Source organism: Balaenoptera musculus, chromosome 6 (genome assembly GCF_009873245.2).
Source record: "Balaenoptera musculus isolate JJ_BM4_2016_0621 chromosome 6, mBalMus1.pri.v3, whole genome shotgun sequence".
Classification (NCBI taxonomy): domain Eukaryota; kingdom Metazoa; phylum Chordata; class Mammalia; order Artiodactyla; family Balaenopteridae; genus Balaenoptera; species Balaenoptera musculus.
In genome coordinates this window covers 2,026,239-2,047,545 of record NC_045790.1, presented here as the reverse complement: position 1 = coordinate 2,047,545, position 21,307 = coordinate 2,026,239, and the positions used below count along the sequence as shown (strand labels likewise).

Genomic DNA, 21,307 nt, shown 5'->3' with positions numbered 1-21,307 from the left:
CGTCCCCAGATTCTCTCAGCGTGGGGTCTTCCCCAGGCGGCCCACGGGACCTCCTGGCCGGCCCAGCCCTGGACACGCTGGGGCCCTGGCATCTGACCGGCCCGAGGGGGCAGCCACGCTGGGGAACCTGGGTGTAATCGCTAGTCTTCCTGTGTGCTTATCCCGCCACGAACGCGCACGCACGTGCACATTTCTCCGAAGATACGCAGCCCAGCAATGGGGAGAAGTCTGCCCAGTTTTACCAGCGCCACCCGTGAGGGAGAGAGCTGCATTCTGCCTGCAGCACCACCGTTGGTATCGTCGAGACCCTCCTCTCTGTGCCAGATCTCAGATGCCTCCTGACTCACTCTTTGTAAAAGTCACCTACACCAAACATTCCCTTACTGCGTTCTTTAACTATAAGAGGTCATGTATTCTTAGATTTTGTCACCACCAGCGTGGCCTGTGTTTTTATCAGGTCCCTAGATGGTCTTTCCTTTTTTTTTTTTGCCTTTTTCCGCGTAGGGCCAGTTTAGTGCAGCCTCTGTGTCACTGACGTGAAGATGCAGCAGACAGTTTTCCTCTCCTCCCTTTGCCAGTGGAATTCTACTCAGAGAGCCGAGTGGGCCCTTGGCTCTGCTCTGAGTGATTCCAGGGGTGGGTGGCCTGGGCTTCTTTTGTCCCATGTGTCACCTGCCCCCCACGGCTCCGCGGCTCTGAGGTGAGGCCTGGGGAGACTGGAGGAGACGGCTCAGCGGTGATTTCACGCCCTCCAGCTGCTGTTCTGTTCAGTGTCCTTGCCCAGGACCCGCCCGGGTCACGTGCGCTGAGTCTTCTACCAGGATTATCTCGATTTGTCTCCACTTTGTCCCTGAGACCAACGGCATGAGTGCTTGGCTTTCTCCTGGTTAAAGGTGGTAAAGGCTGCAGGCCCCGTGCGCGTGCCTCCTCAGAGCTGCCCCGGGGCGCAGGGTGGCCTGCTCTGTGACTGTCACCCAGACCCCGCCCGCCCCGGGACCGCAATGCGCCGTTTGTCCTGCACTGGGTGTCCTGCCGCGGCTGCAGGGTGGGAAAAGCCTTCTCCGAGGTCGAAAAGTTAAATATAATGTGTGAAACAGTTGCAGCGTGTGTCTGGAAATTTGTTATCCTTTTCTACTCAGTTGATTTTGTTTCTGGAACTGTGTACATTAACAGGCAGATGAAAGAAATGTTGATGAGATTAAATTTTTTTTCCAAAAAATAGAAACAAATTGCTGTTCCCTTTGTTTAGAAACCGTGGGGTTTTTTCTTCTTTTAAGCTGATGTGGAGACGCCACGCACACCTCCCAAGGGGCAGTCTTCAGCCTCCTTATTTCTCCTTTGATTCGGTGTTTACGTGGAAAGGTTCAAAGATTTGGGGAGGGCAGGCGAGGTAGGGGTTTGGGCAGGTCTTTGTGTGCCTGTTTTCCCAGGAGTTTCGGTACCCAGACCCTGAAGAATTATCCGGGGTGTATAGATCAGAAGGTAACAATCGCTCCATTGATTCTGAAAAGGCACGGAGTCCTGTAGGCAGAGCCCATAAAGGAACCAGCAGCTGCTTGCGGTGTACTTGTTAAAGATTACCAGCCTCGATAGTCCTAAATTTCAAAAGCTGGCAGAGCTAAGAAGAGAATAAACAAAGGTAAAAACAATGGCCCAGTGATTGTGGCTTGCTATTGTGTGTGGTTTTGGGAAACCAGGCATCAAAGGAAATTTTCTTTGGCGGGGATGGTTTGCGATACAGTGCAGCTAAATTGTTTTCCGCGGTGTTTTAAGTTTCGGGTTGCAGAAACAATCACAAATTAATTCCTAGCAAGCAGGGTGACATTATAGCCGCCCCCTTGAAAGGCATTTGGATCCTGGTCCTGGTTTGCACTTAACAGTGCCATCAATCTTAAAATTACACGCAGTTGTGTCATTTTTTTCTTTCCCTTCTCCCAGGTGTGATGAGCTACCTGTTTGGGGAAGGGGTCGCTGTGGCTCTAAGATCTTAAAGGGTAACAAAGAGGTCTCTTTTCCAAGGAGGCTTTTGCACAGGGCAGCTGCTTCATGATTCTTTTTTCATGGGTTTCTGATTCCTCTTCCCTCCTCTTTGATGTGAAAGAAGTGCATAAATCATTTGTTTCTTCTTTTTTGTCTCTCCCTCCAGACTATGAATCCTCCTCTCCCCCCGCCCCCTCTCCAGGCGGCCACCCCCATGGGCGCTGTTGCTGCTTCCGGGATGGGCTCCAGACCCGTGGCCGGACCCACTGACCAGACCGCACACTCACGGCCGCAGACGCGCCCCAGCGTGTAAGTGCGGCGTCCCTTCTGGCCGCGGGCTGAGCCCGAGCAGAGACGCGGGGAACGGCTTTCTGGGGGGCGCTGGTGCCAGGGTGGGGTCGTGTACTCGGTCGTGCGTGTCATTCATTAGGAAACGGAAGCTAAGTGGGTCTGAGGATGGGCCACCGGGCAGCCGGCCTGCTGAGTGCGGGTCTTCCCGGCCTTCCTCTGCCACTCCTGCCTGGGCTTTGTCCCCACCTTCGTCCCCTGCGTAAGGATGCTCGGGGACAGGGAGGAGCCGAGCAGAGCCCAGACCTAGCAGAGTGTGCGCGTGAAAAGCTGCAGGTCCCCCACCGTGAGCATCCGGAAAAGTCTGGACATTATGCGGTTCAGGGGCTCCCCGTGGCCGAATGCAGCTCGGCATCGGAGGCTTTTCCCCTGTGTGGACTGACCCGGGAGTCGCTCGGAGCCTGGGTCACGTGGCCCGCCGATCTGCGGGCTCCGTGTGTTGGGGCACGGTCCCGCGCACGGGGGAGCTGTTGGGGGCTCTCTGCGATCTGCACTTGCCTTGCCTTTGACTCTTGCAAATTCGGTGTCTTCCCTGGCTGAGCGCACGGACGCGGGTGCGGCCGGCCTTCGGGCTCAGCCGTGTGCCGAGCTTCCCAGCGGGATTTCGGACCGTATGTTCCTGCCGAGGCTGCTCCCCAAGTCTGACCAGGGCCATCTGAAGGGCTCAGTTTTCCCAGTGGGCACCTAACGCCCCACAGCAGGCTTGCACCCTGGGAAGCTGCGTTAATTCCTTCGTACCCACGAGTACCGTTTGGAGGGATCATCGCCTTCACAGCGGGAGGACCAGGCGGGCAGTTCTGAGTCAGGGGGCCTCTGCCTTTTCTAGGTAGGTGGCAGTTCAGTGGACAGTGGCCAGGGCTGCCCACAGCGTGAAGGATTGTACGTTCTGTTTACTTTTGTATGAAACACAAGGAAGGGTTTTGAGCATCCTGGGGTCTGTCTGTTACTCAGCTCGAAATCGACTATTTTTTCCTCTTCTAGGTATGTTGCCATTTATCCCTACACCCCCCGGAAAGAGGATGAGCTGGAGCTGAGGAAGGGGGAGATGTTTCTCGTGTTTGAGCGCTGCCAGGACGGCTGGTTCAAGGGCACGTCCATGCACACCAGCAAGATAGGGGTCTTCCCCGGCAATTACGTGGCCCCCGTCACGAGGTAGGGCTCTGAGTAAGTGGTTCCTGAGTCCTAAACAGAGAAGCTTTGTCCTTTCCCGTGGTTTTCAGCCTGTCCAAGATTCCTCCTCCCATTACAGTTGCTTGTTACACAGCCGACATTTTAAAGATCCCTATCTGTATTTGCCGAAATCCCTTCTAATTCTCAAAATTTTAGCTTACTCTTCACATGGATATATGTGAAATTGTAGGTTTCTACCAGTAAATGTACAGGGTTTTAAATTATTTGCTTTAAGTTACATGTGAGAAGACTCAACTACACCATTTTCAATATTTTTCTGCTAGAAAATTTAAAATGTAGCATTTAAATAAAAGCGATATTATTAATACTCTTATGTTTATGTGATGCTTATGAGATGCCAGACACGCAGATTTCTAAGTGCATTACACACGTTAATGCCACGTCCTTAAACAGCTCCCTGAGGTATGTGCTGTTGTGATCCCCACTCAGCAGTTGAGCACGTGGAGGTGGAGAGGTTAAGCAAGTCGTCTGAGGTCACCTGGTGAAGAGGTGCTGAAAGCCAGCCATTTATTCCAATAGCTTGGCGGTCACCTCTGAATTCTCACAATTATTTTCTGTAATACAGTCAAGAAACAGAATTCCTTCAGTATGACATAGCTCCTTCACCCTTCTCAGATGAGGGCAGTTTTGCTCCCCAGGGGAATTTGGCAATGTCCGGACACATTTTTTTTTTTTTTAAAGTAAATGTATTTATTTTAACTTCACTGCTTGTTTTTTTTTTTTTTTTTTAATTTTTTTATTTACGGCTGTGTTGGGTCTTCGTTTCTGTGCGAGGGCTTTCTCCAGTCGTGGCAAGCGGGGGCCACTCTTCATCGCTGTGCGCGGGCCTCTCACTATCGCGGCCTCTCTTGTTGCGGAGCACAGGCTCCAGACGCGCAGGCTCAGCAGCTGTGGCTCACGGGCCCAGTCGCTCCGCGGCATGTGGGATCCTCCCAGACCAGGGCTCGAACCCGTGTCCCCTGCATTGGCAGGCAGATTCTCAACCACTGCGCCACCAGGGAAGCCCCATGTCCGGACACATTTTTGATCGTCACGATGCGGGGTGGGAGTGCTACTGGTCTCCAGTGCACAGAAATCAGGAAAGCGCAGGGCACGGCGCAGCCTGCGCAGGAAGGAGCTCTTTGGCCCCAAATGTCACCAAGGTTGAGAAACCGTGTTTGAGGGCAGTAGGAAGCAAGAGCTTTAGATGTATAGATACATAGTCTTCAGTTTATTTAAAGGTAGTCCCCTTTCTGGGCAATGAGGAAAGTAGCTTTGGAATGAATGCAATGACCTATAATGGCATCGTCATTGAGGAAGCCCCAGTTTTGGGCCACCTGGCTCTTCATAAATGGTCCAGCTTAACTGTGTTAAATCATTTCTCAAAGTCCCTGATTTTAAGTAAATAGTTTAAGGAACTGACATGTTGTCAGCTGTTGGCCTTGATTCAGAGGCTGGCCAGCAGCCTAATCAAATGAAAATCTTTCTCTTTGCAGATGGTGACAGAATGTTAGCTTTCATTTGACTTGCAGATTTTTCATCACTGTAAACCTTCTTCTCGGTATATGTTAAGATCTACATTCACATCCAGAAGACGGCAGCTAGATCTTCCCTGGTGGGAAGAAAACAAACAAAAAGCCACAACAACTAAGGGAGATAAACCAAGCAACAACAAAACATCAAGTTAGTGAAGGAAAACATTTTCATAAGATTCAAATACAAATTAGCAAAAAGTCTCTGGAGAGACACTTACTGACAGTAAATTCTCTGTTATTCCTCACAGTAAATAATAAGGAGGTTCAAGTTAATGAAGTATTCTGCTTGGTAGAAAGTTACTATCTATAGAATTGTTGTTTAAACGAATTTAGAATATTAAAAAAATATGTTACATAAAACTACACTGAACCTAATTTAGTTAAATTCAGCCGGTAAATATTTGTTTACAGCTGGCTGTACCGCTATAACTGTGCGTGTACAAGAGGAATGGAAAAGAACCATTGCACACGGCCCTGCTTTCAGGGAACTGAGTCAGGAGTATTTAATTTTACTGAGTCAGGAGTATTTAATAAGGAATTTACTAAAAAAATAACACATCGTACTTTGTAATCAAGGGTCATAGAAGGAAGAAATCCACCTGAAACAGTAGAATCCTGAGGTCTTAGGCCTGAGCCTTCAGCCAGGCTGCTGGGAATGACAGGATTGAAACATGAATGAGATTAGGGTAGCTCGAAGGAAGCCAGAGGGGACATTGCAAAGTGTGTGCACACACACACGTGCACACGGGGCAGTTAGGGAGGAGGGCAGGGCACGTGAACACAGCCGTGACCACATAGACGCTGTCATCTAACAGACCGGCTTCTCCAGAGCCCGGAAGCTGGTGGAGATGTTTAGCTTCAGGTGGGAGCTGAGACCAGGAACTGTGTGTCCTTGAGCAGAGTGACGTGTGATTTTCTCCGACTCAGTTTCCAGACCGTTCTCTGCCTCAGGGCCATCGTTCTCTGAATCTGCTCTTCTTACCCTTGGGCAGGTAGTTCCGTTCACTTCCTAACGTGTTCTGTTTTTAAGCTCTGCATCGTTTTTCTGGTCGCCAGTTGTTCTGTCTCCCGTCTTGCTGATGGGCTGGGCTTCTGTCTCGGCAGGGCAGTGACCAGTGCTTCCCAGGGTAAAGTCCCCGTGTCGACCGCTGGCCAGACAAGTCGAGGGGGGGGACCGGCCAGCCCTGCCCCCACAGGAGCGCCTGCCCAGAAGCCCCCGGGGAACGGCATGGCCGGCGGTCCCGGGGTCCCCACTGCCGTGGTGTCAGCAGCTCACATCCAGACGAGCCCCCAGGCCAAGGTCCTGCTGCACATGTCCGGACAGATGACCGTCAACCAGGCGCGCAGCGCTGTGAGGACAGGTAGGGGGGCCGGGCTGGTGGCACCAGGACGGGGGCCCTGACCGACATCAGACCTTTTACAACAGATGCTGAGAAGGACAGATGGAACTTTAAAATAATGAATAACGTTGGGAGACCGGCAGGCACAGTCTATTCACAGCCACTTGGCTCCGCCTGCCCGGCTCGTGAATTCAAGCCTGATCTACAGATGGAGAGTCTGAAGGAAATTAGGTGGACCCTAGCGATGTCGATAGTACTTGAACATGTGACTTCCGTGCTCGAGATCAGATGACCCCGCATCCCGCTGCTGCAGCGGCGTGGCGCCCTGAGGATCGCCGTGCTGAGCGTCTGGAGTGAGCTTCATCACAGCTCTGTTTCAGACCCAGCCGGACCTTACATAGCTTGCTTCTTTCTATAGCATTGAGAACCTCCCAAGAGTCTTAGGTAACGGTGGTGGAGAAAACTGTTCAGTTCTATCAGAATAACCAAAGGAAGGAAAACGGTGAATGAGCAAAGGGAGAATGATGATACTAAAAAAGCTCTGGGGCCAGCCTGACCTGACCCTGTAGGGGTGTCGCTGGGTCCCTGGGTGAAGTGGGCTCGCAGGCCCTCAGCAGACTTGGGGCTGATGTGGGATCTGGAAGGGGGGTGTCCAGGGGCCCCGCCAAGACTAAGTAAGTGCTCCTAAACCACCGTGGTTTCTTACCGTTGTGGCAGGCGCGCTGGTCTGGCGCGGGGTCGGTGAGCAGCATGCGTCCAAGTCACACTTTGCTCTTCTCTCCCGTCCTCCAGTCTCGGCACACAGCCAGGAGCGCCCCACCGCGGCCGTGACGCCCATCCAGGTTCAGAGCGCCGCGGGGCTGCCCCATCACCCCCTGGCCTCGCCCCAGCCCCCCGGCCCGATGGGCCCCCCTGCCCACGTGGCTGCTGGCAGCCTGGGCCGGGTCGGCGCCCCCCTGGCCTGCGCTGCGGCCCCGCCGAGCCTCCCCGCCGCCTCCCTGGAGACCGAGCCCGGCGGTCGCCCAGTGACCATGCTCCCCGGGCCGCCCACCTCTCCCGACAGCGGCTCAGCGGCCAAGCCAGACAAGGACAGCAAGGTGACCACCCCAAGGGCCTGCCCGGCGACCGGGGCCCGGCTCTCTGCGGTTAGACCCTGGTGTGGGAAGTTGGGGTCTGCCTCCGGGGGCTTCCACCCCACCCCCTCGCTGACCTTAACTCCTCCTGTTTAGTGAGCTTTGCTTCTGGTTAACAGTTCTGCAGAAATGTACTTGATATACTAAGGGCTAGAAACGGTTGATCAGAAGTGTTACTTGTGGATTTATTGTTCCTACACTATGTTTGATTATAATCTGTGCGGATGGTTTTTCTCTTGACTTGAAATACAGGGGGGAAATTATTTTCTAACTTGATAGATCTTTTTAAAACCTCTCCTTTGGGCCTGAATTTGAAAGAAGATGTAAGTGGGAAGCTGTGTTTGAAAGACTAACTTCTGGTTGCGTTTGGAGACAAGGGAAATGCCTGGTGATTAAATGTGCACAGAAAGAGCAGAGTGACAGCAGATTCTGCGCAATTGTATTGTAATCATGACTTTCCCCCCAGTGTTCGTGCCTTTTCCCCAGAGCTGGCCTGCAGCTCTAGGGTCATCACCAGGTTCCGTGGTCATGTATGTCGCTCTGTTTAAATGGTTAGGGAAGCCTGTAAGCAGGGGTTCGTAAGGAAATAAACTTTACAGGCTACTAAAAAGTTAATATTTAATTGTTGAGTTAACATGAGTGTTTTTGCAAAAGATTGGTATCTGTTCAGTGTTTATAATTAACTACGTTAAACTTGTACTCAAGCTGACATGGTCAACTTTGTCAGTATGTTCAGAAGAATTATTTTACAGTTTAGATTTGAAGGTTCCGGGACGGTGTGTCAGGGCCATTGTCACGGAGGAGAATAGACTCTTCAGCCGCAGGCCTCCCAGGGAAGAATTCATGGCATCTCTGAGGCTGAAGCACGCCTGTGCTAGACAGAATAATGGCTCCCCAAGGATGTCCGTGTCCTGATCCCTGAAGTTGGAGAATACGTTTCCTTACATTGCAAAGGGGATCTTCTGGATGGGATTAAATGAAAGGTTTAAAGATGTTTGAATTATCCGGGTGGGCCCAGTATAACCACAAGGATCTTCATATAAGGGAGGGAGGATCAGGGCCCGAGGAGATGTGAGGCCGGAAGCAGAGAGCAGAGTGACCTGAGGAGGGGACCACAGGCCAGGAAATGCAGGCAGCTCCTGGAACCTGGAAACGGCAAGGAAACATTCTCCCCTGGTGCCTCCAGAGGGACCCAGCCCTGCTGACACCGGGTTTTTGCCATGAAGTTTGGGGTGATTGGTTACAGCAGCAACTGATAAGGCCCTTACGTTTATCCTGCCGAGTCTCCATCCTTGACAAGTGGCCACTGGCCTCTGCTTGGACCCCTGTGGCCCCTGTGCCCTGGCTCCATGGCGTCCTTGCCGCCTTCAGGAACCTCCAACTCGGAGAAAGTTTCTTCAGCACACACCTGTCTTCTGTGACTTCAAACCCTTGCTCTGTGTTTTGAGGAGATACATAGAAAATGACGATCTCAGTTCCTTGGTGGTCCAGTGGTTAGGACTCCACACTCTCAATGCCAAGGGCCTGGGTTCAGTCTCTGGTCCGGGAACTAAGATCCCACAAGCTGTGCAGCAGGGGGAAAAAAAAAAGAAAAAGAAAAATGATGATCTCCTTTCTACATGACCCCGGGTTATCTTCTTTTTTGAAAGGTTACGCTCTACGGATTTTTCCCCTAGTCCTCATGTCACAGATTTCAAATGTCCCTTTCTAAATCTGCCACCTCATTTAATGTTCCCAGCTCGCTAAAGAGACTGTCCCAGTCACTGTAAACTCAGTGATCCCATGATTAGCATGAGGAGTGTCACTTTGCCCCCATTGCTCCATCCTGTTGCCCAGGACATCCAGGGGGAGCTGGACGGATGCCAGATGAGATCTGAGCGTCTCTCATTCTTCCATCCAGACTGTTCCCCGGCTGCCCTATCGTTTCTGCTGTAACGGACTATAGCCAGCCTCTCCTGGCAGAGACTCTTCCTCGATCTCACTTCCTTTCCTAAGTCAACCTTTCATCGAATACACTGTTCTAGGATTTTCCAGATGGTCTGCAAGGCGTGTTGTTGTCTTCTTTATGAAAATGAGGACTAGACATGCCCTTCTTTGGCCTGTTGCGTTGACCCTGGTCCCAGGTTCACCAGGGTCTGTCAGATTATTGGTTGAATTTCAGCTGTTCATTTCCTCTGTCCGCTGGGGTGCATTCAGCCTGTGGGGAGGAGTGGTTTGATCTCTAAATCCCAGTCTCCTCCCCCATTTCCGTCCTGTCAAGGGGCTTTGTTCTTCCTTTCCCGTTGGAAGGTGGCCCTTCCCTTTCTTCCTGTGTCTGAGGACCGCCATCCACCCCAAACGGCAGCTCCGCGTCTGTCTTGTTCTTCCTTCCTCAAGCGTAACTTTAAGCAGCACTCCCTACACACACACACACACACACACACTTTTTTTTTTGGTCATTAGCATTTTTGCCAGTTTAAGCTCATTCTGGCCTTCAGCTTCTTGAATTGCCACAGCTGTGATATGTTCTTCTTAGGGCCCTTCTCCTGATCTTTTTGTGGAGTCCTTTTGGCCGCTTCCTGGGGCATCACATCAGTGCCTTTAGGTGCCTCTGCATTTTCATCCGCTGAGGTAGTTCGCATTTGTGTGCTTAGAACCTCATTCTGGAAAGCCCTCCCATTGCTCTTGAAGCATCTTTCCTTCTCAGTTTCAGGTCATGCGTATATTTTCTTGGAACTTTTAAAATCAGTTCTTTTACACTTCAGAGTTCAAGCCTGACCACGGGCAGTCTGTCTTGTGGGCACTTACTTCCGAGTCCTCACCAGCTGGACATCTCTGCCCCTGGGCTCTGCCTTTCCCCCAGGTGATCAGAGTTAGACCCTACGTTGCAGTTAGCTCGGCTTTCTGTGAGATTAAATTATCAGCAAGTCGGGGACTTCCCTGGTGGTCCAGTGGTTAAGAATCCGCCTTCCAGTGCGGGGGATGTGGGTTCGATCCCTGGTCGGGGAACTAAGATCCCACATGCCGCGGGCCAACTAAGCCCGAGCGTCGCAACTACTGAGCTCGCGCCCTAGAGCCCGTGCGCCACAATGAAGAGCCTGCCCACCACAACAGAAGATCCTGAGTGCTGCAACTAAGACCCGACGCGGCCAAATACATAAATAAATAAATATGAAAAGAAAATTATCAGCAAGTCAAGGGAAAAGTGTATCCGAGATTCTAAGTGTATCAGAGATTCTAGTTTTAGTTGGGACTTGCAGCCACTATCTAGGTTTCTGACAATTCCCTCATTATTTCTGTCTTCCTTGTCCTTCTGTGATCGGCCTCACCCATGTACGTAAGCTCTCCCCCAGATGAGGGCCCATCCATCGTGCCCTTCTCTCTGCACACGGGGGCCCTTTGGGGGTGCTGCCAGGCTGCCCCACATGGCGGGTCACTCCCACGTGTGCTCAGAGCTGTTCCTCTTGAACAGTATTTTGTCTGGAAGTCCTCGCTCACCAACTCTCAGAAACGTGTTTTTGCCCCGACGTGAAATCTCTAGCTAACTCTGTCGGTAACTGTGTTGTGTGGTTTGATAAATAGGTATTGGAAGCTCTGTCATATGTTTCCAAACATCATCTCAGTTTGTTCTTGTTTGAAACTCTGGGCATTTCTACCACTGTTTTTCTTCTTTCTGTAAGACCTCTGACAGCTTTTACGGTTATCAGTTTAACCGCTTATCTGGACATTTTTCTAACTTCATGCTCCGTTTAAAGGCTTCATTATTTGATCAGCTCGTCTCCAGGCAAATGTATTTCTCAGTCCTTATGAGATACTCATGTATATGTATATACATACATTTTTTATTGTTTTCTAGTTATAAATTTCTTTAACTTCTGCATATTTATTTAGAAGTTAGAGAAGATCCAGACATCTAAAACCTAAATGTGATCCAGGGTTTCAAAGAAAACCACTAATATGGTGGTGTAGAAATGCTTTTTTCCCCTAGATCCCAAAATATAGCAAATATTACTTTGGTCTATTAAGCTTTCATCTAGAAATAAAATCTTTTTCATTAGCACCAATTATGTAATCGGCTGTTCTTATAAACTCTGAGTTCTGTTGAAACATAACTGAGGCATTTAAAAAAATGTAACAGTTTGATTTGAGCAAAATTCTGTTCAAATCAGGCAGTGCCACAGTGGGAGTGGTCAGGAGACACCCGCCAGGAGCTGAGGGCCAGGCTTTTATAGAGAAGATGCAGAAACAAAGCAGGGAAATTATGTGATTGGCTACAGGTTAAGTGTCGCCTTATTTGGGGAGGACCGGTCCTCTGTGACTGGTTGTCCTGGGTGTGGATTTCTCAACCCTGAGGCGTCTGCAGGCGGAGAGCTGGTTTGCTTAGAGCTTGTCTAATGGCCTCTAATTAAAGCCTGATGGTTTAATTAGCTCAACTGTCCTAATCTCACAACAGGAGAAGAGAAGAATCCATCTCTGATGCCCTCCTCTTCCTTCCGCCCACCTCCCTAGTCCCTCAGGTGCTGGGAGCAACTTCCCCATATTGTCCTTTGTTCCCAAGCCCACCAGCCGAGTGGTGCTGGTCCCCAGGCTCCTGGAACATGTCCTGGAATGTTCCTGGAAGGTGGCTTTCCTCCACGTCCAGTTTAGTGCCCCAGATCCCTAACAACTGTCCCCTTCTTCGTCACTGTGCCGATGCTTGAGGACCCTTGCTGTTACTCTTGGGTTTCCTTTTTTTTTTTTCTTGTTTTGAATTTTATGTTTTGCCCTCTGGATCTTAGTTCCCCGACCAGGGATCGAACCCATGGCTCCTGCATTGGAAGCGCGGAGTCTCAACCACTGGACCGCCAGCGAAGTCCCATTCTTGGGTTTCTTAACTGGAGCATCCATCTAGGGTTTCAGTGCCCGTTTCCTTCTCTCCTGAACACTCGTCCTGAAGTCCCTGCTCGTGGCTTTCTTTGCTCCTCGATCTTCCTTCCTCCCAGCTCGTGTTTCGCTGTCAGAAACAGGGTAGTCTGTGGCTTGGCTGTTTTGTTGAAGCAGTTTCGTCTGAAACTTTTGTTGTCTTAAGGAGAAGAAGTTCCCTCCCTGCCGAGTGATCTGAATCACAGTTCCCGCCCGCTGAGCCGGGTCTGGAAGGTGCACACCCGCCCGCAGAGCTCGGCCCCCTGGCCTCTGTGGCCTGCAGCCCGGGTGGACGGTCCCCGGGGCAGAGGTGCTTCCAGAGACGTGGCCGCACTGAGCTCACCGGAGCGGAGGGCGGGCTCGGGTGAAAGCCCACGTCACCCCTGACAGTGATGACCGCTGGTGAGCCTTAGGCGATGAGGACAGTACTGATTCCTGTTCCATCAGGTCGGTGTCAGGAGCAAGCGTGGAGACTTGTAGAAGCACTGAGCAGGGTTCTTGAGCCCAGTGGCGTGTAACCGCGTCTGGAATCTCACGTGGCCTTTCCCTCTCTCCATGCACGATGCCCGTTGAGCCGCGCGTCCACTGGGGCCAGCACCCCGTCGTCCTCCCCCGGCCCTGCTGGGTTTCCTGTGAGCGCCTGTGTGCCCGCAGGGCTGCGTCTCCACCGGAGGGTGTGAGCTTCTTGCTGCAGGTTCACCGCTGTGATCCCAGAGCCCAGGGCACTGAGGCATCACATTCGATGCTCAGTAAATACTCGCTTAAAAAACGAGTGATTATCATCAGACAATGGTGTGAATTAGGTGTCGGAGGTGCCTTACCCATGAACAGCACCTCTTATCGTTGGGAGCCTGACGACGTAGATTTTTGATACCAAAGACCCAGAAGACTCCCTCTTGCTACGTTCTCTGTGCATCTCAGGGCACAGCAGACCAGACAGGAAGACAGGCTCGGGTGTGGGTAATGGTGAGTAGTTCAAATGCAATTTATTTCTGCTTGGGAAGGAGCTCTGACGTGGCGTTTCCATAGTGTCCCCAGCCTCTGCAGTGTGACTAATACAGACTTATTAACTTTAAGTTCAGACATTATGTTTATATATGAAACTCTTTCTGGCTATCTGGTGATGATTTCCTGACCCAAATAGCTTTTTGTTTTCATATGAGATGTGATTTTAAATGATGAAATCTTCTGAAGAGGAATTATGACTGCAAAAACATTATACATCTAGGAATAGTTTCTTGGAAAAACCCACAGGAGAAGAATTATGAAGATTTATGTTAAAAGATATGCCCTTTTCCGTGCATGCTAACATGACATTTTAAAAATTGCTTTGCTGAAGTGTAGCTGTTATTAATTCATCCGTAGTTTTCATTTCTGCTGTTGTATTTTGAGAAACAAACGTGCCCTTAATGATACATGTCTGAGTTTGCAAAACTCTCTCAAGGGGCTCAGTGTTCTGCTAACATGGAAACACTGGAATATGGTATTCACAGCCCGGCTCCTGGACCCGGGGCAGCGTCCCTCCATGCCAGTGCCCCATCCCTGCCCGCATCCCCCCATCCCCACCCATCCACATCCTCATCCTCATCCTCATCCCCATCCCCATCTCCATCCCCATCCCCATCCCCCCATCCCCCATCCCCATCCCCCATCCCCCCATCCATCCCCCATCCCCATCCCCCATCCCCCCATCCCCATCCCCCCATCCCCATCCCCCCATCCCCATCCCCCCATCCCCATCCCCCCATCCCCATCCCCCCATCCCCATCCCCCATCCCCCCATCCCATCCCCCCATCCCCATCCCCCCATCCCCATCCCCCCATCCCCCCATCCCCATCCCCCCATCCCCCCATCCCCATCCCCCATCCCCCCATCCCCATCCCCCCATCTCTCCATCCCCATCCCCCCATCCCCATCCCCATCCCCCCATCCCCATCCCCCCATCCCCATCCCCCCATCCCCATCCCCCCATCCCCATCCCCCATCCCCCCATCCCCCCATCCCCATCCCCCCATCCCCATCCCCCATCCCCCCATCCCCCATCCCCATCCCCCATCCCCATCCCCCCATCCCCCATCCCCATCCCCATCCCCCACATCCCCATCCCCATCCCCATCCCCACCCTCATCCTCATCCCCATCCCCATCCCCCACATCCCCATCCCCATCCCCATCCCGACCCTCATCCTCATCCCCATCCCCATCCCCATCCCCCACATCCCCCATCCCCATCCCCATCCCCCACATCCCCCATCCCCATCCCCATCCCCCACATCCCCCATCCCCATCCCCATCCCCCACATCCCCCATCCCCATCCCCCACATCCCCCATCCCCATCCCCATCCCCCACATCCCCCATCCCCATCCCCCACATCCCCCATCCCCATCCCACATCCCCCATCCCCCCATCCCCATCCCCTCCCCACACATCCCCTGGAAGTCACTGGAGCTGCGTTTCATGTGTGTGACCCTTTAGAGGAACAAAGTCATCTTTCTTCTTAATCACTTTCGAGGCTGTTCCCCGAGAGGCATCCAGTTAACTGTTTTCCTGCCATCGGGACTGAGCTTTTAGGAAGAGTCTTTAGCGGTGGTTTCCTGAGACTGAGTTTATCACCAGCCTGTGTTCTCGGTAGACCTGTGGGGCCCCGGGGCTCTCGTGTGCCTCCTGATGTCCCAGCGGGGACCGCTGAGGACCTGCAAGGCGGGACGTTCTTCCCAGCTCATTGATCGGCCCCGAGACCCCGGGCTCCCTCAGAGGAGGGGCAGATGTGCCCGCAGGTGTGTCCTTCCCCCTCACGGGCTGCCGTGTAGATGGAGGCACCATTGCCCTGTGGAGTGCAGACTGTCCTCTCCTCCTTCCTCAGCCCTGGGTCCGGCCAACTTGCTTCCCATCCCCCGTCCTCTGCCAGCTCATCCGCGTCCTGCTCTCGGCACTGGCGCCGTAGGACATGCAGGCTCAGGTACCTGGCCAGGGATGTGGGACTGTTCACTGCAGTGCACACATGGCCCTACGGAAGGTGAAGGGGTGAAGCAGAAGCCAGAGAGGTGTGGCTGAGGCCCGGCCTGACTAAAGATGCAAGAGAACCTTCCCCAGGAGGGAGGGGAAGGGGTGGGGGCGCTGATGCGCCAGCTCTGCAGCCTGAGCCCCCGACAAACAGAAATGGTCCAGCACAGCCCTCCCCTCCCCCCTTCATTCCTGCCCGGGGTGTTACAGGTGCTGTGTGCAGCCATAGCTAAATGGGGCCTGGGGGTGCAGACCCCCTGGGATGCTTGTTCATCTGATACATGATTACTTTTGTTTCTTCCTCTTTCTGCCAGCCTGCCTCTAATGAAACTGTGTTATTATGCCTCCCCCAAGGGACTTTTACTGAGTCTGAACTAGCTCAGTATTCAGGAAAAATTACTCAGTGTTCTATCTCCTTAAGGGCCCCTCATAATTCTGCTTCCCTGTTAGTAGACCTTAATAATCCCAATTTGCCTAGAGAGTGTTCTAAAGAATTATTTTTCTGCAGTGTTTTATTCTCAGGCCATGTTTTGAGTCAGAGGACCTGATGATGTAGTTGACATCTTAGTAAAACAATTTAAAGTGATGATTGTTAACCTATGCTTGGGCATCAGAAGAACACTGACACTTGGGGTCTGGGTACGGAGGAGAGCCAGCCCTCTATCTGGTTTCCTAGCAGAGCAAAGACCAAAAGCATCAAGAGAGACCAAGAGCCACGAGATGGCTTCTGTGAGATGGCTAGGAAAAATTCTTATTTGTATGCTTGCTTGCAGAAAAGAGACATAAAAATGTTTATTATACTGAAGCTTTTTTTTCTAATTTTGTGGAGTTGTTTTTGGCTTTTTAATCAAGGAAGTACTTGCACAATAGAAATGGTTTGACTTCTGTTATTATTGGTTTGTTTAATTTCATCAGGGTGGTGACAAGTAAACACTTGGATCAAAACATCACCCATCCCCTCCATGGACTTCCCTGGCGGCCCAGTGGTTAAGACTCCGCGCTTCCACTGCAGGGGGCGCGAGTTCAATCCCTAGTTGGGGAACTAAGATCCCGCATGCTGCGCGGCTCAGACAAAAAAACAAAAAAGGCATCACCCCTGTAAATGATAAGCGTCAGGTCTGTGGCTGTAGAAGTGGGAACAGGTTTATGCTAATTCAGCACACAAGAATTAGAGCTAGGGTTGGCAGAATTGCAGGAAATTAAAGCCATAATCTGAAATTTCCGTTTTGTCCTGAAGTGCTACTTTGCCTTCACCAGGCCTGGGAAGTGAATAGGTGGGATTTGGGTTTCACATTGTTTTTCTCTGCTTGTCTTACCTCCTCCGAGGAGGGTGCTGATGAGCAGGGGAACGTCCGGAACTAGGGAGGAAGCCCGGGCAGGTGCGGGGGAGGCCAAGGGCAGGTGAACACACGCCCCCGCGATCCGGACCGAGAGTCCCCAGACACCCACAGGCGCCCCTCGAAAGCTCACATCGGAGCTTCAAACTGCAGCAACAGAACCATGTCTTCGACTCACGTGCTTTTTTTCTTTTTTCTAGAAAGAGAGAAAGGGGCTGTTGAAGCTGCTCTCCGGGGCCTCCACCAAGCGCAAGCCGCGGGGGTCGCCGCCGGCCTCGCCCACCCTGGACGTCGAGCCGGGGGCCGAGCTGCTGCCCGGGGCCCCCAGCGCCCCCTGCGCCTGCCCCGGGCCCTGTGATGCCGACGCCCCGGCCCCGGCCCCCGGCCCGCAGCGCCGGACCTGCTCCCTGGACTCGGCCCCGGTGGCGCCACCGCCGCGGCAGCCCTGCTCGTCCCTGGGCCCGGCGGCCGGTGACGCGAGGCCTGCGGTCTGTGAAAGGTGAGTCCGCGGTCACGGCCGCCGGGGAGCCGGCGGGTCTGCGGCGTCCGAGGGGCCTCACGTCTCCTTCGCTGGGTCCGTGGTGACGGCCAGCCTGGCCCCGGCCCCCCTGGGGTGACGGGCTCCGCCTCTGCCGTTCGCTCCGTGTTCTCGCCCCGCGGGGCTGTGACCCCCTTTCCGTCCGTGTCTCCAGCACTTTCCCCGACGGGGCTGTGAGTCGCCGCCGCCCCGGCCCCGCTCCTTGCGTTCCTCGTTCAGGGCCAGCCCTCCGCCCTCGTTTCATGTTTGGCCTTTTCATCAGAGGTTCAGGTCACCACCTGCTAGTTGTAAAGCACCTGGAGGATCTGCCCCCTCACCGTCCGCTTCAGATTCTTCCTGAGCCAGAGGGCGGCCGAGTTCTCCCGGCCTGACCCCCTCCTGACCCGCCGACTGCGTTCCGATACCCGCAGAACGACGAGCCCCGTTCCGTGACTGTGGCCCTGAGTCACCGTAATTTACACACGGGAGCCAACGTGTCTGATTCCGCTGCTGGGGCTCTTAGGAGCGCATTAGGAGAGAAAACCTACTAAATAAGACAAAAGCCTACTAGGATCGTACGAATTAGAAACACGGCACAGTTCGTTGCCCGGGAAGACACCATGAAGTACACTAAAAATAGGGGACTGTTTTCCCATAACGCAGAAATATATAAATACGTGCTTTAAAAGGTGCCGTCTGTCTCTGTAAGCTTTATTCCCTCTGTCCCTGCATCTCATAAATAAAGCAAATTTCTAGTTTGTGGAGGTGTTGCCTTTGGGGCAGCATTTTCCGTTACTTATTCGAAAACTACTATAAAGTGTTATACTTTGAAATGACTTAAATTTACCTTAGCTCTGTATTTCAGATGAACACTTGTACCCACCAAAATCTGAGGCTTTCCTTCAGACGACTCGGGGGCCATACTTTATTACTCAAAAATAACCTGGGAAAGAATTCGTCAAACAATCTATGCGCCTTGAGTACAAAGTACACAATTTACTGTGTACTTTTATGGCAAAGTAAAATAATTTCTTGTATTTCTGACCCTTATAAAACCAGTTTTGAAATGAGACGTTACCCTAAAAAGTGTTCCTGTCCCGCCAATAAAATCGTTGTGTCTTTCCCCTCATCTGTCGGGCTCTCAGTAAAGCTTTGAAATCCTGCCCCAAATTCACGTCATTCTTTATTCCGAGAGTCTCACTCTTCCCCGCGGTGTTTCTCTGCTTTCCAGGGCTCGCACCTCTGTGCCAGTCCAGCAGCTTGTTTCCTTTCTTTCAGTCCCAGAGGCAGCTCCTCACCTCCAGGCACTGATGGGCAGTTTCCCCCCTGAGCCCTGAGCCTCCCCCTCTCCCCTGTCATTTGTGGTGGCGGCGTGACTGTTCCGAGTGACACTTTACTTCCCCCAGCACACGTTCCTTTCCAGACGCCAGATGTGCGCGGTCTGTGAGCTTCTGCATCCCAGCCCCTTCCTCTTCAAGGAGCTCCTTGCTCACAGCGGACTCCTGCTGTCCAGAGCGTCTGCAAAGGAGGGGCCGCGGGTGCAGGCGGGTGACAGCGGTTCAGGGGCAGGCTGCCCCCCAGACAGGGAGCGGGGAGGATTTACGGATGGGACGGAGGGGGCACGGCGTGCTGGAATCCTCTTCCGGGTGTTGTATAGCACCATTTCCATCTTTACAAGTGGGAAAGTGCTCTTGGGAGAGAATTTCTGCCCCGCGTTTATATTTTTATAATCCATGTGCTTACTGGAATATTGAATATAATAGCCAGCCTGACCGACTTTACCCAGCCCTTTTGCCTTCATACAGCGCGGGTGATGTTATGTATCTAACTTGGATTCTTAGGTCTGCCTGACTATAAAAACAACAGGAGAACTGTGTGGAAACAAGTAGAATAGGAAAACAGTCTATTATCCTGTTGTCCACTGGGAATGAGATTTTTTGGTTGCTCAAAAGCTACTGAGGACATCATTTAGGGATTGATTGTTTCGGTATTTCAAAACCTTCAACATAATAAAAAGTACTTCATGCTAAAAATGCAGGGAAGATTAACTGTCACATCAGTCTAATTCAGGAAGCATTTCAGGATCTCAGAGGCCTCGATTCACAATCTAAAAATCACGACTCCAGCCCCCGCAAAGCGCGGAAGCCTGAGGTTCTTTTGGTAGAATTTTTCCTGGTAGAATTTCACTGAAATATTTTTCAGTGTCTAACATCGGTCCAGTATGAGATAGGATTCATCTACAGATGGGAATGAGAACAGGAATAAAATTTTCTCTCAAACCATGACCCTGCCCCATAAATCTCAAATGAAAGAATGGGACCAGGGTGCCCAGTGCTGTCAGGGGGAAGAAGCATTCTCAGGACAGAAAGACAGAAGCATCTCACAGTAAGGAAGGAGGGGCCTGGAGGTGTGTTGACAGATCTTGGTGTCAGCTGAGACTGTTCTCTGAGGAACAAAAGGATTCTTCTGTGTTTGTTAGAGACACTGAAGAAAACAAGCAAGAAATGTTATATCCTGGAGGCAGAATAGAATTGATGACAGTGGAAATAACAGAACAGATGTTTTAGGCTCTATTTTGGAGGGACTGGGAAAAAAATAATTAGGAAGTTGCAAAGAGAAAGTAGAAATGAAATATTTCAGAAGGGATGGCAAATAAAAGAAAGGGCATGTGACAGTTTTTTTTCCTACTAAAAAAAAAATTACAGATAAAGGGCTTAAGGAGACACAGCAAGTCATCTCTGTATATTTTTAAGTTTAGGAATTAAACTGATAACCACATACCTATAAGCCCATCTGCTAAATTGGCAAAGAACCTCTGATCTTTGATGAGGGATTATGCTAGAATTCTTGGAAACATACAAATTGGATAGAGAGAGATTTACAGAAAGGCGGTCGGGCTTAAACAGCATGATTAATTTGAGCCCGTGACAGTGAACCCACTGGGTGAAGCAATGGACATAATTCACTCGGACTTCAAGCAAACTACAAAGCGAGTGAGTTTGGTTTTGCCAGTGAAGTACTTAATCGGATAGCAGTTTGCTGTCGCAACTGGCAGAAAGCAGTGAAGGGCACCCCCCAGGCCAGGGAGCTGGACAGGGTGCTTCCCAGGGTCACAGGGGGTGCAATTTGGGCTAAACCAGGAGAGGTGAGACACAAAAATGCACAAACCACAGAGAACATGAGAGAGACCAGAAAAATTAAGGAAATAGAAAATCCGTGCTAATAAAAGACTGCAAGTGCTCATCTAGTCAGAAGCCAGAATACCTTAGCCCAGAGCGGGAAGACTGCCCTTGGGATGTCAGTGAAGCTTCTTTATACAGCGAGCGTCTTTTTCTCAAATTCCACCCTGGTCATTATCACCAAAACTTCATTTAGTGTCAGACAGCCAGCAAGAGGCCGAGGCCAGTTTAGGGCCAGGTCTGTGGGCCGCTCTGTACGTCCACAGTGACCCCAGGGCTCTGTCCGGAGGGGGTAGGAGATGCATCCCAGCGGCCAAGCACCGCGCAGCTTTGGGTGGTTTCTCCTCTTTCTCGCTTCCTTTCTAAAGCTTTCTCTCTCTCTCTCCCTCTTTCCCTTTCCCTCTCTCTGTTCCTCCCTCCCTTCCTTCCTTCCTTCTTCTTTCTTTCTTTGCTTTCTTTCATCTTTCCATTAATTTTTAAATTCACTTACCATAATTTTTAAATTGTGATCAAATACCATTAACATTTACCATTTTTTTCCAAGTGTACAGTTCAGTAGCATTAAGTACCTTCACACTGTTGTATAACCATCACCACTATCCATTTCTAGAGCTTTTTCATCATCCCATTCAACACGAACTCCCCGTTCCCTCCTCTCTCAGCCCCTGACAACCCCCATTCTGCTTTCTGACTGTGTGAGTTTGTTGTGCAAACCTCATAAGTGAAATTGTGTATTTGTTCTTTTGTGTGTGGCTTATTTCACTTAGCATGATGTTTTTAAGGTTCATCCACGTTGTCACTTGTGTCTGTCAGAATTTCATTCCTTTCTGAGGAGCTCTGTCCATTTAAAATGTAGTTTTCCTGTACGATCAGGACTTTTAT

The 21,307-nt window shown here is 51.4% G+C and overlaps 1 protein-coding gene across 5 annotated transcripts in view; it reads left to right on the top strand.

The window, feature by feature from the left end:
• Positions 1–18,296, top strand: part of SH3RF1 (SH3 domain containing ring finger 1) — a 152,392-nt gene extending 134,096 nt beyond the window's left edge. For all 5 annotated transcript variants that reach the window (XM_036856067.1, XM_036856065.1, XM_036856064.1 and 2 more), the window contains exons 7-12: positions 2,147–2,289; positions 3,310–3,480; positions 6,138–6,394; positions 7,166–7,470; positions 16,930–17,228; positions 17,530–18,296. In XM_036856067.1, coding sequence (XP_036711962.1) covers positions 2,147–2,289; positions 3,310–3,480; positions 6,138–6,394; positions 7,166–7,470; positions 16,930–17,228; positions 17,530–17,638 — 1,284 coding nt within the window. In that variant the 3' untranslated portion in view covers positions 17,639–18,296. The remainder of the gene's footprint in view (positions 1–2,146; positions 2,290–3,309; positions 3,481–6,137; positions 6,395–7,165; positions 7,471–16,929; positions 17,229–17,529) is intronic.
• The last annotated feature ends 3,011 nt before the right edge of the window (positions 18,297–21,307 follow it).